Source organism: Rhinolophus sinicus, chromosome 16, assembly GCF_057876585.1.
Source record: "Rhinolophus sinicus isolate RSI-liver-muscle chromosome 16, RSI-T2T, whole genome shotgun sequence".
Taxonomy (NCBI): Eukaryota; Metazoa; Chordata; class Mammalia; order Chiroptera; family Rhinolophidae; genus Rhinolophus; species Rhinolophus sinicus.
Window position 1 is genome coordinate 184,167,201 of NC_142516.1, and position 15,951 is coordinate 184,183,151.

Genomic DNA, 15,951 nt, shown 5'->3' on the forward strand with positions numbered 1-15,951 from the left:
GCTTACCAGTTAAGAGGTCCACTCTCTCAAGTATCCTTCCCCATGCTGCTCTTTTTCTTTCAGCAGAAAACCTTGCATCCTAATTCAAAGAAAGAATTAAGATTAGAGGCATAAGCTACCTGAAATCCAAAACCATACCTAGAAATTCATCTCCATCTATATGCCCTCCCCCACTTTCTTCCTCCAGGTTTGGGAAAAGGGTCCTGGCTCCTGTTCAGGTGTCATCCTGCCACTTGTGCTTTGGTCCATCTCCTCCCTTCCCATGAACTTATAGGCGGCCCAGGGCCCTCATTATTCTCTCTAATGAATGGCTTTATGCCTGAGCCCAGTAAAGGGTTTAAGACTACAGCAACCAAAAACACAACCTCGATATTCTCTCCCTCACTAGGTACTTGCCCATTGCCTTCCAAAGAATATCCTATGCTTGCTGTTTCCACTTTCTCACATCTTAACATGTGAGGGAAGATCAATTGTTAGAGCAGGTTTTCTTCCCTATGAGCACAGCCGTTAGGAGCTTTCCCGTCCTCCTCCCTCCTCTGATATCTTGTAAAAACAGTTTTCCTGCGGGCACAGCCGTTAGGGGCTTTTCCGCCAGAGCAGTATCTAGCAATCACAGCTGTCAGGGACGGACTTCCCTGGCACCCCGGCCAGCTTTAACCAATCCCTTAGCGCCGCAATAGCAATGGCGTGAACCCCCTCCCAAACCCGGAAGCCTAACGTTATAAAACAAAACGCCCGACCCCAGTGAGTGCTCATTCTTTTGGGAATGATCCCGCTGAGCCCACCAGCGAAATAAAGCTTTGTTCTCCCTGATCTCTGCGTGCTGCGTGAGTTTCTTGGTCCCCGCCGCTTTTCCGCAACACAATTACTGTTGACATGGTGCCAGTTATCCTGCTGGATGCCCCACCTACTGGACTTGGCTGACTGCTTCTTCATGGTGTTTTTAATTTGTCCTTCTGGCTGCTGTCTTTCCTGTAAATTGGAAGTTTGTTCTAATGGCTTAATTAAATTCAGGTTCAACATTTCTGGCAACATATATTTAATTCTTGCCACACAGCAGCCTACCCGTCTGTTTCCTTGTACCTGCCCCTAAAGAAAGGAGTCTGTGAGACGGATCCTTTCAGGGACTTTGCTTCACCTTTGTGCTTACACCTTATGTCTCCCTGTTTGGCCCCAAAATATGGCTGGGCAGCCAATGACGGGTAAGACTCCCCACGGGGGCGGGGGGCGAGGAGGGGGAGCAACCCAAGCCAGGCAAAGCCACGTGGGGACCAACAGGAGAATCCACAGGGTTGATAGAGGTGGGCACAGTCCCCCACCTTCCCCCGGCTAAGGGGAGCCTCTGCCTCTGTGGCTGCATTCCTGCCCACAACCTGCAGGGGAAGAGATTCAATGATGTGCTCTCCATCTATTCATATGCATATAGGTTTTGTCCCTTGGGGAAGTACATACATCCTGAGACTTATGGTGCAGCTGCCTGCAGGCAAGGGTGATTGGCTTGAATCAGTTTCCTATTATAATGTATGGGATTCACAGATCTTGAGATTGACAAGCTTTATCTCCTTTACTTCCCCACCTAACTAATAAAAGCTATGGGTAGGCCCAGTTTGGGACTTGAGGCTGGAGTCCCTTGGCCCCGCTTGCAGTCTATTAATGGCTACTGTCTTTCTTAACCCTGTGCCGCCCTCCTGCCTCCCCACAACTCTCGTCACGCGGGACACGACATTTAATAAAAACATGAATTGCTGTTGTTGTCATGTTACAAGAGGAGCTATGAGGCTTGAATTTGCCTATGCCCTTTAAAAGCTGGGTAAACTCATATTTGGTACATGGTTAACTAAAGTTTCATCTCACTCATTCTAATCCATTCTTACCAGGCTGTTGCCCCCCAAGCAAATATTCAGATTGAAACTTCTTTGCAAAATACCACCAATGACCCTCTAATTGCCAAATCAAATTCCTTGATGTGATATGGTTGGCCATATCCTGAAAGTGATACAGAAAAGGTATTACTGAGTTGATTACTGTTGTGGGAGACTAGGGTTCAATCCAGCAGGGACCCTCTATGGATCCATGCAGAGTGCATTTCAGAATTGTCCCTTTTTTAAAGTTGGGATGCTGAGGCACATATCTGCCAATCCCCACTCTCCATTACTTGAGGACTGCCCAGGAGCACTAACTTCCCCCTTGAGCTCCTGTTCTGTGGTTGCGGAGTATTGCCCAAGAGAAAGAGCCTTCAGAGAAAGCCCCGAGTCAGAAAAGCAAAGCTGCCTGTTACCATGGTCTTAGAGTGTCCACCATAGTTGCAGCTGAAATCAGAGGCTGGCCAAAAGGATGTGACATGGGACATCACATGCCTCAGCTAGTGTCCCCAAGTCTAATCTGACTCCTATATTCTCAAACTCACTGAATAATAGCACTATTTACTGGGTCATTGTGACAGAGATTGCTAATTGCCCCCATTTCATTCTCTTCTTTTCCCTATTAGTAATTAGTAAGAGCTGTTTGGCTGTGGGATGAATGAGAGGGATAGGCTGGTAGGTTCCCAGAAAAGGAGAGAGGATTGGAAAAGAGCTTAGGCATTTAAGGAGAGAACCCTGGCAGTCTGGAGGCTTAATTCCTACCATTTCTAGGAGACAGGACTTAATGGCAAGGATGTGATGAGACTGTGTGTGTGTGTGTGTGTGTGTGTGGTGTTACAGGCACTTGGGACACATTTGCTTGTGAAAAGTCATTATCCAGCAGTATATGGAATTTAACGTTTAGCTGTGAATTTATTGTGGAAGGATTAGACAGATTTGAAATGACCGTCCTAGCAATAAAGCCTGCATGGTGTTGTGAATTGTCTGCACTTGGATACAGGAAGCCTGGACACTTCTATATTAAAATATATTAGCTTACTAATATATTTAATAATAGAATTCATCTAATAGCTACCCATCTGATAACAACAGTTCCTAGTTGACCTTGCAGCTGGAGGTGGTGCTATGGTTCAGTTCTGCCCAGCGGAAAAATGGCAAAAGTGATGTAAAAGTCCTCTAAAAAGGAATGTTTCTTTGTCCTCCATTTCCTCTTTCCCCTTTCCTGCAGACTACAACCTAGAAATATAATTCTGGTGAGTGTGCTTAGCTCCTGAAGATGAGGACAACTCACTAGGGTTGGGGGGGAGAATAATAAAGGAACCTGGGTTCAGGAACAACCTCATCAGGCAGAACCACCCTGCCAGCAGTTGACTGTTCACTGCTGGACTGAATGGAGAGAAGCAAGTTTCTATCTTGTATTTTAGGGCCTCTTTGGTGTAAATGTTTGGCCTATACCTTAAATACAATATACAAGCAAGAAACTTGGGAAATAGCTTATGGTCCTTCCTTTCTTGTATACCCTGCAGCTCCCGCCTCCCCAAACATACTAGATAGGTCTAGTTCAACATCTTTAACCACTCATATGTGTTCCTTTCTCATCAAACCCATTGAGTGCCACATCATCTCATTGTCCAGACTGTAACAGCAGTCCTTTAACGATTCTTGCCCCTATAGTCTTGCACTGTCAATATATCCAGGTGAAGAGTCGCAATAAAAAATATTCAATTGTGTCAAGTCCCTACTTAAAAATTGTCAGTGAATTCACATGGTATGCAAAAAAAAAAAAAAAAAAAAAAGTCAACTCTTTGGCATGGCATAAAAAGTCTTCAAGATCTGATGCTTACCAACTTTGCCAGCTTGCTCCCATCCCATTTCCCCTCACATCCTAGGATTAGGTCAAAACAAAATACATGCTACACCCAGAACATTCCCATCTTTGGGACTCTACTGTCTCTGTCGTCTGCCACATAGGAACTGTAAACCCTTACTGAGGTTATTTTCTTACCTGTCTGTCTACCTCAGCATTTTCATCCCCCAACTTCATCTATCACAAGTGATCAAACTTGGCTATTCGGAGTTCTAGGCCACTCCAGAATTATCTGCCAGAGAAAATACTGCCTTTTTCTGGGTTTTCGAGGCTGGTAGGATGTGGGTCTTGGAAGTCCTGGCAATCATTTTGGCTGTCACATGAGAAAATCTCGTCAGACCGATGGTGTAGTAGAGATTGCTATTTATACCACAATGTCCTTCCTCCGCATTCTACAAGAAGGAACCTCTGAATTTTTACTAGATACCTGTTGACCCAGAATAAAGATTGCGTCTCCCAAGCACCTTTGCAGCAAAGTGTGACCACGTAATTAAGATCTGGCCAATGTCATGTGACTGGAAGCTATGTGCACAACTTCCCTTTGCACAACCACACCTAGATCCTAACTAATGTATAAAGTGAGAGGAAAACATTGACCCATGTTATCTTCTCTGCACAAAGAAAGCCATAATGTAATTGAGTCTCTGGATCAGGCTGTGCCCTAAAGAGTCATTGCCATTTGCTAGTTTCTCCAGAATTAAGGAACAGTTTGACCACCAAAATATTCCTGATTAAGATATGGTGGTTGTAAGCAGGTAAAATTGCTTCGGAGGTGAGAATATGAAAGGTTGATTCCACTGGAGAGAGGTAACTGCCCAGAGTAGGATGGTTTCTGAGAAAATGTCTCAAAAATGAAGGGAATGGCATGCAACAACATCTGTTCCCTACACTCTCTGGTCTTGGAACATGTTTAGTCCACAAGGTTAAAGAAATGAGCAAGACAGGAGCTGATGGGATAGAGCTGGGTGACCAAATGGCCCAAAGTCAAGGAGAGGGCACAAAAGCTACTGCCTAACTGGCACTAAGACTTGGTAAATTCTGTGAACACTATCTTTTTTTCCCTTCACTAAAAAACTGGTTTGTATACATTTAACCATCTTGATGATTCTAAAATTAGCTTATCAGTTAATTCTCTTGAGATTGGTAGTCATATTTTCTATAAATAATTTTCCTCCTGATACTTTCATATTTGTTTTATCACATTTGCTATAATGAATATTCTTTTAAAGTTGTAATGATAAAAAGGTGTTGAAGATTTTAAGAATGGGAGAGACCCGATGAGAGGATACAGGCAAAGTAGAACAGCTGACAAGCATGCAACCGGTGGGGCAGCAGTGCAGGCTGCAGTGGCAGCAGCAGTGGCACAGTGCTCAGCGTGCAGTGTCTTAGAAGCAGCAGGGAGACACCCCTGCGTCCCAGCTCCTGTGCTGGTGCAGCCACCCTCTGTCCCTCTGCTCTTGCATCCTTCACTAGCACTATGGCTGATCAGCTGACCCAAGAACAGACTGCTGAATTCAAGGAAGCTTTCTCCCTATTTGACAAAGATGGTGATGGCACCATCACAACAAAGGAACTTGGAACTGTGATGAGGCCACTGGGTCAGAACCCAACAGAAGCTGAATGGCACGATGACCAATGAAGTCGATGCTGACGGTCATGGCGCCATCAACTTCCCGAAAGTTTTGACTATGATGGTTAGAAAAATGAAGATACGAATAGTGAAGAATAAATCCACAAGGCATTCCAAGTCTTTGACAAGGATGATAATGGTTATTATCAGTGTAGCAGAAGTGAGTCAGATCATGACAAACTTCACCAAAAACTAACAGATGAAAGAGATGAAATAATCAGAGAAGCAGATATCAATGGAGATGGACAAGTCAACTATGAAGACTTCGTCCAGATGATGCTTGCAAAATGCAGACCTATTTTCAACCCACTTCCCCCCTCTACAAGAATCAAATTGAATCTTTTATTTACCTTTTGAAAAAAAAATCATTTATTCATTGTTTCTATATAGTAAAACTGAATGTCAAAATTATCTTCTGTCCACACATACAAAAAACCTGCATGTATGAGTTGGTGGTTGTGTACCTAAAGATCAAGCTACCCATCCATTTTATAACATAAATACTTGTACTACCTTAATGAGAGGGAAGACTTAGTGGGCTCCTTGCAGTTCCATTTGCTAATGATTAATACGGACTGGTCAGTTTTTTATGCAAGCAGCTTGACAATTGAACACAGTCAGATATTTGTATTAAAAATGAAAAATGGAAAAACAAATTCAAAACCTATCCAAATGGGTTCTAGTTCAGTTTGTTAGCATACATCATCATAGCTGGTTACTGAAAGCAAATACATTTAAAATTGGTTTACCTCAGGATTTGTGTAGAAACATGGCTGACGCCGCCCCATTAGCAGGATGGTCCTCTTGGACTTCCTTCCATGGGCCGCGATCCGTGTTGACGGTGACTCACCCTGATGGCATGCCCTTGTGTGTGGGTTTTGCGTTGTCTGCATTGTACTAGAGTGAAATGGGTGTCAGGCTGTTACTGTTCATACACATTTTGAAAAAGAAACTTTCACCAAGAAAGCATCTTTGGACCCTGTTTTTAAACCCTTCTGAACCATGCCTTGGAGGCAGCAAATGGTTGTAGCTGTGGACATCAGCACAACCATCAACACTGCTGTTCAAGAAATTACAATTTACGTTCATTCCAAGTTGTAAATGCTAATCTTTTTATTTTTTTTCCCAAGAAAAAGACCATTAACTTAAAAAAAGAAGCACACAACATAAAATGCTTCCAGGAGTTCAAATCTAAAGCAGACTGTAGATGTCTACATTCTGGTTATCACACTTGAGCATTTCAAAGACAAGTAAACTTTCTTTCAAAGTTTAGGGGATTGACATAGAGCTGCAAACTTTTTATATTTCCAATGTATGAACATTAAAACAAATTCAATTAAATAATTTTAGTTTATAACTCATTCATTGTGTTTTACATTTTTTCCTCGTTTCAGTACAAATTGATAAAAATGACACCAGGCAAAGCACTGGTTCCTAGTTTACTGAGCAGTGATTAACAATTTAAATTTAATCCTAAACCCAAATTAAACAAGATATTTGCTAAAAATTAGCCTTTTATTTTACCCCTTTGGGAACACTAATGCCATTTATTATTCAAATTTTAAGTATTGAAATAATTTGAATTCCCTAGAGGCACACAGATACAAAAAATAATTAAGATTATTTTGAGTCTTACAGATAGTAGTCCCGAAAATGACCTACTGAGCATTTGTTAAAAGATGTGCCAATTAATTGTAAAACTAAGACAAAGGTGCTTTCCTGTCAGGAAGGGATTTCAACACTGTTCGTTGGGTCACTTACTGCATGAGTAAGGCTTTCATACATTCAGCTGAAACACTAAATTAAGAGGTCAGAAGACCTGGGTTCTAGTGCCAGTTTTATTTGAAACTAACCATGTACAGATCACTTATCTTTAAAATAATGATTAACATCTATTCCCTAATTCACAAGCATATCACAAAACCAAAATCCTTACTAAGAAAACCTCTTTGTAAACCAAACATTACTAATTACTAGCTTATAACTAAAAGGTTGAGAATGACAATTTAGACAATCTGTCTTGTATCAGTCGGTTGCATACCTTAATTCTGCAGATGAATAATCTGGTTAAGGTAATTAAGCATTGTCCTATTTCACCTTACAAAACAAAAAGCTATCAACAAGAAGTTAATGGTGAAGAAAAGGTGGCCAAAAACTAACACTACTGAGAAATAGCTTTCTATGTGATGAGCAGTGCTTAGTACCATCCCTGATATCAAATGGAACAAAAGTGAGCTCAGGCCACTAAAGCATACTTGCTTTATTTCACTAGAAATAATGTTAAACAGGAATGTCTTGTGGACTCTTCAAATAGCTAATTAAAATAGCTAAAAAAGAAATTATCTGTGTGTTTGTTTTGTTTTAATCTTTTCTCTGTCACTCTTTTTTCATTCAAAATTCAGTTCCCCATCCCAGAGCACACTCCTAGATACTCTGCCAGGGTAATAAGAAATGTCAGCATTCAGTCAGTAGAGAATAAACACAGAAGAGGAGTTAGCATGTTGTTCAACAAAGATTCAAGATAGAATAATTCTAAGTGGGTATAGAAAAACTTATAACCATAAACATTTGTATATGTACACCATTTATCATGTATATTATGACAATCGTATGTATTTACAGACCCTCAAAAGGTAAGCACCTGTGTGTTCATGTATTTAACAATGTCGTGTTTGTGCAATTTCGTTTCTACTCTGGACTTTCCCTTACATCATGGTGATACAAAAACAAACAAACAAAAGAAAACAAACACAAATAACAAAGACTACAGCATGGTTCACAGAGAAATACAGAGCAGATACAAATACCCTAATAAAATAAACATGTGTACGTAGCACTGCTTAGGGAAATACTTTAGAGGAAATATATTTTCACTATTGGCCCCAAATGCCATCATCCACTGTGTTCTTTAACTGTCAACTTTTAATACAAAAATACCTTCAAGCTGATAATCATTTATAGTTACTTACAAAACTGACAGAATATTTCAACGCTACACAAAACTGTTCTATACACAGCTTAAAGTTTTAAAGTTCTCTGCTGGCAATTAATTTTATAGTTGATAGACACAATAACTACTCCTCTCAATAAAATACTGTTTTTAGCTTATACATATTTTCAAAACCAATATTACCTCACAAAACAGTAAAGAATAAATCACCTCATCCTGAAGAATCCTCTAAGACAAACACCAAACCATACAGACAAATTATTTTAGGAACGCTTATAAAATTTTTAAGACAAGGCATGACCAATGGATAAAAATTTCTGTTACCCAATCAAATGTCCAATGAAAAAAAGGATTGTTCCTCTAATTCAATGAAGCATGTATCAGGGAGAGATAGAAATATGAACTTACAAATTAAGTTACTTATTTCTCTTTTGGTTTAGAAGGGTGTTTAAATAATTGGTGACACTACCAGAATGGATGTGTTTTAGATTTAAAAATGGTCACATTTATTAAATATACATTTTATATTCCAAAATTAGAAGCTAAATTTCTTTTAAAACAGTGGAATCCTGATTTATTTTTATTTTCTGTGAGCTCTTAAGACCATTCTGCACTATATCAAAATGAAATCGCTATTTAATAACCTTTGTATGTTCAATTTCTTTCCTTTGCAAAAGAAAATGAAACCAAATTTAACAAACTATTTATTAACCTAGAATACTAAAAACTGACTACTTTAGAATTTGGTAAATCTATTTTCATTATTCTGAAGGAAAATATAAACCTTCAAAACCATAGCAACAATTTCTAGTCCAATTTTCTATTATAAAACTTAAAAAGTTAAATGCTTCGTGGCACTAAATAGAATTAAAAAGTTAACTGAAGACTAAATTAGATAACCAAAATATAAGCAGTGTAACTAACTATAACAATTCACCGGTACAATGAATACTTGAACAATGAAAAAACCACCAAGCATTTTAATCAATTGTACACTTCATTTTTTGCATATTTTAATCTCGACTTTTAGCACAGTAAATTATTATATAGGTTAATTTTGTGGACTGTTTTTAAATTTTGGAACGTTACACTAGTAATTCAACATTACGCTTTCGAAACCAAATCTGTGGTACTAATCAACTTTTTTTTTTCAGGAAAAGGAAAGGATATCTTTTTAAAATACATTCCATAGCAGTAGAATCACCTGTAATGTTTCCAAATATTTACAAAGAGCCCTGCGGATCCTGTGCATTTCGCTGAGGTGCTACCTGCACCCAGACTTCATCATCAGAAAAAGAACTTGAACTTCCTGACTCAGAGTCCAGCTCACTGAATCCGTCTAAGTCCCATTCAGTACTAGACTCACTCCGTGCATCATCTTCCTCAGTGATAAAACTCTGACCAGGTTCAAGGCAAGAAGGATAAACACGAGCACAGAGGCAAATAAAGCCCGAGTCAAACTGCAAAAGACCTAACATTGTACCTATATTAATCCATAGGTCTTCCCTAGTATCATATTCGTACACAGTCACCCGGTTTTTTTTCCATTGTGGGGTGGTAGAAGTGATGAGAAGCAACTTTTGGCCATGATTGACAATCTGATAGTTCTGGGTCTCTGAGTCCAGGGGAATATTACTAATCCTCCGCCATTCTCCCCTGGCTGGGTTATAGACCTTCATGACCGGGATGTCACAGATACAATAGATCTCATCATTGAAGACACAGGCTTCCTGAAAGTCACTACGTTTAAGAGAAGCACAGTTCAACCACATATTGTGACTAGGATCATAGCAGAGCATGCGCTTACTGTTCACAGCATAAAGATAGTTCTGAACCACTATTAATTCGAAGGAATAGAAGGAATGGGGTACAGGCGCCACCAGTGCCCACTGGTTTCTCTGAACACTGTAGCATTCCACTTCCTTCAATTTAACGCCAGTAATAGGGTCTCGCCCACCCAAGATGTAAATGTACCCATTAAGGTATGCCACATCCATGCCCTCACGGCACAGCAAGCGATCTGCAAGTTGCTGCCAACTGTTCTGGGCTGGTTTATACACCCAGAGGTCTTTCCTGGGCTGGGCAGCTAGATAGATGTCATGGTCTGGAGAGACACAGACAGCTGAGGAGGTGATAGTCTTAGTGTGGGCCAAGCTGGTCAAAGGTGAGGGCATTGTGTAAATGTCCCCTGAGTATGGGTCATAGCAGAGAAAGGGATCTCTGGGATGTCCAAAGAAGATCACCATCTCCTTGGCACACACACCCAGCCTCTGGGGTGGATTTTCTGCTGCAGAAACAACAGAGCTGCTGCTGCACTCTGGCTTTGGCACCAGAGACTTGTACAACATGTCACCATATCGCATCTGCAGGGCCCCTTCAATAAGGTCCAGACAGTACTTCTTCACAATGGGCTTGGTTAACAGCGCTTCCAGGTAATCCTGATCTTCATCAGTGAAGTGTGTCCAGCGGACACACTTGAAGACTTCCGCAGCGCTGGGACCCCGCTCCTTGGGAGCCGCTTCCAACCACTGCACCGCCACGTGACACACCGTTTGCTCACTCTCGATGTCTAGACTATCCAGGCGCAGGACAGCCAGCAGCTGGACCAAAGTCAGATCTGCCAGAGTCTCCTCCCGAATCGAACCCATCCGGCTGAGCTGCTTGAAATTGTGGGCTATGAAGGACTGGGCCTGTGAGCGCAGCTTGTGATGGTCAAAGGCATCGGCGAACTTGAGAATGGCGGTGCAGTTGGCCAGGTCAAGGCGGCGCGCTAGGAAGGAGGCACAGGCTTCCCGCACGTACTCGAGCTGTAACATGTCCGAGGCCGCGTAAAGGCGCTGCACGTTGGACTCGCTTAGCGACACGCGACCCGTGTAGCAGTATTCGACCAACACCTCGAAGGACTCGGCATCCACGTCGTGCATGGTCACGTTTGCCTGCTGGCTCTCGTACATGCCGCCGGTGAACATGCTCTTGAAGTAGGGACACGCGGCAGCCAGCACGTTACGGTTGCAGGAAAATAGGCGGCCCGTGCCAGGCCCACTGCCAGGCGTCACCACCTCGATGGTCACATCACAGAGCAGCCGCGCGTCGTAGAAGGACTTGAGCTGTGCCAGCAGGGCTGCAGAATGGGCCGTGTCCTTCAGCTCCTCAGGGCCCGTGAAAAAAGCCGAAACTGAGGGCTTGGAAATCCTCTTGGGCCGCCTCCCACCACGGGGACTGGAGAGGCGGCGAGAGCGCGGCGCGTCTTCCCGAGACTGCATGGTGGAGATGGCCGCGGCGCTGAGGTGAGAACCCGGGCAAGGACGGAGCTCCGGCTCCGCCTCAATCTGCTCTAACCAGCGCAGATAGGCGCTTCCCGGTATAGGGGCCGCACCTTTTAAACTCAGCCCCACGCAGCGGTGCCGCCTCCTTTTATCGCGTAGACAGTGTCTTACTCACCCTTTTTCAGTTCCGCGCCCCCCCCTTTTTTTTTTTTTCACCTCAGCTCGCCCTCACTGAACCCGCTGACTGGAACCAAGAGAGCCGCCACTGCTGCGCTGGCGAGATGGGTAGGCGTCTGAACTACGACTCCCAGGTTGCCTTTCGCCCTCGAGGCGTGCCTGGACAGTCCAGATGCTCATAGGCTGAACAATAGTAAGCCGCTTTGCACGTTGGGAGTGATAACTTGAATAATATCGCGAGGTTTCTTGGGGCGGAGTGCTTCAGCTAATAGAATTAGAGAGCGTTAATGCTCCTCGGTTTAATGGTTTAAAACTTTGGCTTTGAAATACAAAGTAAAAGCCCCATTTCAGTATTCATTAATTATGTCATTTCTCCCGGAGAACTTCTTCTTTGTAAAATGGGGATAATAGTATTCATAGGATTGTGTTTGGATGGAATGAGATACACAATTGCATAGGATACAGGAAGTTTCAATAAATATTTGATTAGAACAATAATTGTTTACACTGTGCTTAGTACATATTCAGTCATTGTGAGCTTTTATTTTAGAATTTATGAAAAATGAGACACCCCCCCAATCTGAAACCATGAGCAATTTCTGAAAATTTACCGTTTTTAGTGTTGCTTCTTTTGAAAGGCTGTGAAGTGTATTACAATATTTAGTTTCAATACTAAACGATATCCACAGGTTCATTAATATGTCTTGGACAAAATGAGGTCGCAGAGGACCCGCATTATAGATGGCCTCAATTATGCAAATCAGGCATTAAATGAATGGGTTGACTCATCAAGTCAACACTTCATCTCCCGGGTAACAGGACTATTTTCCCAGCCTCTTCATATGAGTGTTTGCAAGTCATATAATACTGCTCCTTTCACTTCCTTTCCACAAATCAGTTGTAAATTCTGGAATTGTTTTTATTAAGAAGTTTTAATGAGAGTTTTAATTAAAATATTTAAATAAACAGACCTTGTATTGTACACAAGCCAAGATCCTCAGAGCACGGTATTCATACATGCCCTGACATTTCTTAAATTTATGTAGTAGAGTTGATGCTTTACTAAATTGTTGATATAGCTATATAGATCAACGTTATCTGCTAGCTAAATTGTCAAAATCAAGTGCTTAGACTTGATCTTTTTCAGTTTGGCAACTTTAAAAACTAGACTGCTTCTGCTGTTAGTTTGCCATGGGTCACCATTATGAATGAAATATTTAGTATTACACGAATATGTAGACAACACATAGTAGGAAAATAACTCTCAACTTGTATTTCTCTCTTTTCCTATTAGCTAAAGTGGGTCTACTGGAAATAACTCCAGGAAATAGACATTAAATTAAGTGGGGCTCAGGGCCCCAATGTCTCCTCTGTACCTCCGTTGGGTGTCCCTCAGATATACCAGAAAGAATTAAGTCATTAGTGACACTGATTGCTTTCTCATCTGCACTAAACACAAGCTGGGGAAAACAGCAATTTAAAAAATTATATTGGTAAAATATACATAACATATAGGTTACCATTTTAGCAATTTTGAAGCATACGGGTACATTTCTTTGGCATTAAGTACATTCACATTGTTTTGCAACCATCACCACCATCCATCTCCAGAACTGTTTTCATATTGCAAAACTGAAAGTTTGTATCCATTCACAGTAACTCTCCTTTCCCCCTCTCCAAAACCCCTGGTAACCACCATTCTACTTTGTCTCTGAATTTGACTACTCTACATGCCTCATATAAGTTAAGTGATTGATTTTTAACTTCCTTATATCAATCCATACTTTGTTATTTGGTTTATATTATCTTTCACAGAATCTGAAATATTTAGTAGACACAGTGCCCTGAGGTCTAGAGCAGTGCTGTCACAGAACTTTGTGTGATGTGCAAATACTTAATATCTGCCCGACTGATATGGTAACCAGAAATCACCTGTAGCTCTTGAGAAGCTGAAATGTGGCCAATGCAAATGAGGAACTGAATTTAAAATTTTAGAAACACAGCATTGGTATCGATGAAATTCAGTGGAGAAAGAAAAGTCTTTTAGACAAGTGGTGTTGGAACAACTGGATCATAATGTGAAAAAAAATTAACCTTGACCCTTAACTTATACCATAAACAAAAATTAATTTGAAATGGATCTTAATGTAGAACAGAAAATTGAAAACCACAAAGCTTCTAGAAGAAACCACAGGAGACTATCTCTGTGACTGTGAGGTAGGCAAAGATTTCTTAGGATACATAAAACATTAACACTTAAAAAAATTGATAGGGATGGCAGGTTAGCTCAGTTGGTTAGAGTGTGGTGCTAATAACACCAAGATTGCCGGTTTGATCCCCGTATGGGCCACTGTGAGCTGTGCCATCCTTAAAAAAAAAAAGAAAAAAAAACTGATAAAATGAATTTCAAGATTACAAGCTTTGTCCAGGAAAAGCAATGAAAACAGGGGCAGCTGGTTAGCTTAGTTGGTTAGAGTGCAGTGCTCTTAACAAAGTTGCCAGTTCGATTCCCACATGGGCCACTGTGAGCTGCGCCCTCCACTAATAGATTGAAACAACTACTTGACTTGGAGCTGACGGGTCCTGGAAAAACACACTTAAATAAAAGTTGTTTGTTGTTTTTTTTTTAAAAGCAATGAAAACAAAATAAAAAGGCAAGTCATAGACTGGCAAAAAATATTCATAATACATATAAGCCAATGGCCAATAAAAATGAAAGCCCATCAATGTTGTTCATCATGAATGCAAATTCAATTCACAGTGAGAAAATACTGCACACCCAAAAGAATGGCTAAACTTAAAAAGATCAATTAGAGCAAATGTTGGTGATTATAGGGAGCCATTGGAACTCTCATATATTAATTATGGGAATGTAAATTGGTATGTCCCCTTTAAAAAACCATTTGGTAGTTTCTTTGAATGTTAAATGCCCAATAATTTCACTGCAATTTCCAAGGGAAATTAAAACATATGTTCACGAAGTGTTCACAGTAGCCTTATCCATAATAGCCAAAAACTGTAAATACATATGTGCATCAATAGAATGAAAAAAATTAATTGTGGTATATTCATAATGTAATGCAAGTCAGAAATAAAAAAGAAACAAACTTTGATGCACATAATAATGTAAACAAGTTTCGAAAATTTTATGAACAAAAAAAGCCAGATACACAAGAGTACATACTGTATGACCATCTATGCTAAGTTCCAAAACAGTGAAAATAAGCGATGGTGAATAAAAATCCTAATAAAGGCTGCCAGTGTGGGTTGGTGGATTTCTGCATTGGCTGCAAAGGAACCCAAGGAAACTTTCAGGAGTGATAGAAATGTTCTCATCTTGATTGGGCTGATGGCTGCATGGTGTATGCAATTGTCAAATTCAATGAACTGTCTCTTAAGATCTGTGCATTTAATTTACTGTAAATTATACCTCCTTTAGGAGGAGCCACTTTGTAATTGCTAGCAGTAAATCAAGTTGCAGAATTCTTTGCCAGGAAATCACGAAGATAGCTCAGTCATAAACTAAGACTCACCACATGTAGAAGCCAACAAGGCTCCAATTTTCAGTAGATGTGGCTGGTGCTCTGTACACACCTGGACAAAGGTGCCTCGGGACAATCTTTAAGGGTCTCAGAATACTGGAGGTCTTTCAAATTTATAAAAATTCGGAGAAAAATGTCTCTCTCATCTTTACCTCCAATACTCCCACTGGTCTTAAAATTCTATTTTAGCTCATCTCTCCTGGCATATAGTTTGTCTCTGAGGAATGTCTAAAACAATAACCCCTCTTTTTAACTCAAGAAACTTCCTGAGAACAATAACTAACTACGGTAGTTTTATCCGTGGTTTCGTTTCCCAAGGTTTCAGTTACAAGCTGTCAATCGCAGTCTGAAAATATTACATGGAAAAGTCCAGAAATAAACAATTCATAAGTTTTAAACTGCCCACTGTTCTGAGTAGTGTAATGAACTACTCAGGGCAGGTGTAATAACCTGCCCAGGATGTGAATCAGCCCTGTGGGGTCTCCACACTGTATGCGCCACCCAACCATTGGGAGCTGTCCAGGTTATCAGATAGACTGTCAAGGCATCTCAGTGCTTGTGTTTGTAGCCTAAAGCTACATCACAATGCCTACGTCATTCACCTCACTTTTCTCATCACATAGGCATTGTATCATCTCACATCATTGCAAGAAGGGC

The 15,951-nt window shown here is 40.9% G+C and overlaps 1 protein-coding gene and 1 pseudogene across 1 annotated transcript; one reads left to right on the plus strand and one right to left on the minus strand.

The window, feature by feature from the left end:
- The first annotated feature begins 5,203 nt into the window (after nt 1-5,203).
- Nucleotides 5,204-5,716, plus strand: LOC109439717 (calmodulin pseudogene; annotated as a pseudogene).
- A 731-nt stretch (nt 5,717-6,447) lies between these two features.
- Nucleotides 6,448-11,878, minus strand: KBTBD7 (kelch repeat and BTB domain containing 7). Its single transcript, XM_074329342.2, has one exon. The coding sequence runs from the start codon at nt 11,570-11,572 to the stop codon at nt 9,533-9,535; it is 2,040 nt and encodes a 679-aa protein (XP_074185443.1). The 5' UTR covers nt 11,573-11,878; the 3' UTR covers nt 6,448-9,532.
- Nucleotides 11,879-15,951: the final 4,073 nt, after the last annotated feature.

Bases quoted from the DNA above. Each gene is read 5' to 3' on its own strand.
- KBTBD7 (XM_074329342.2), bottom strand. From the start codon at position 11,572: ATGCAGTCTCGGGAAGACGCGCCGCGCTCTCGCCGCCTCTCCAGTCCC.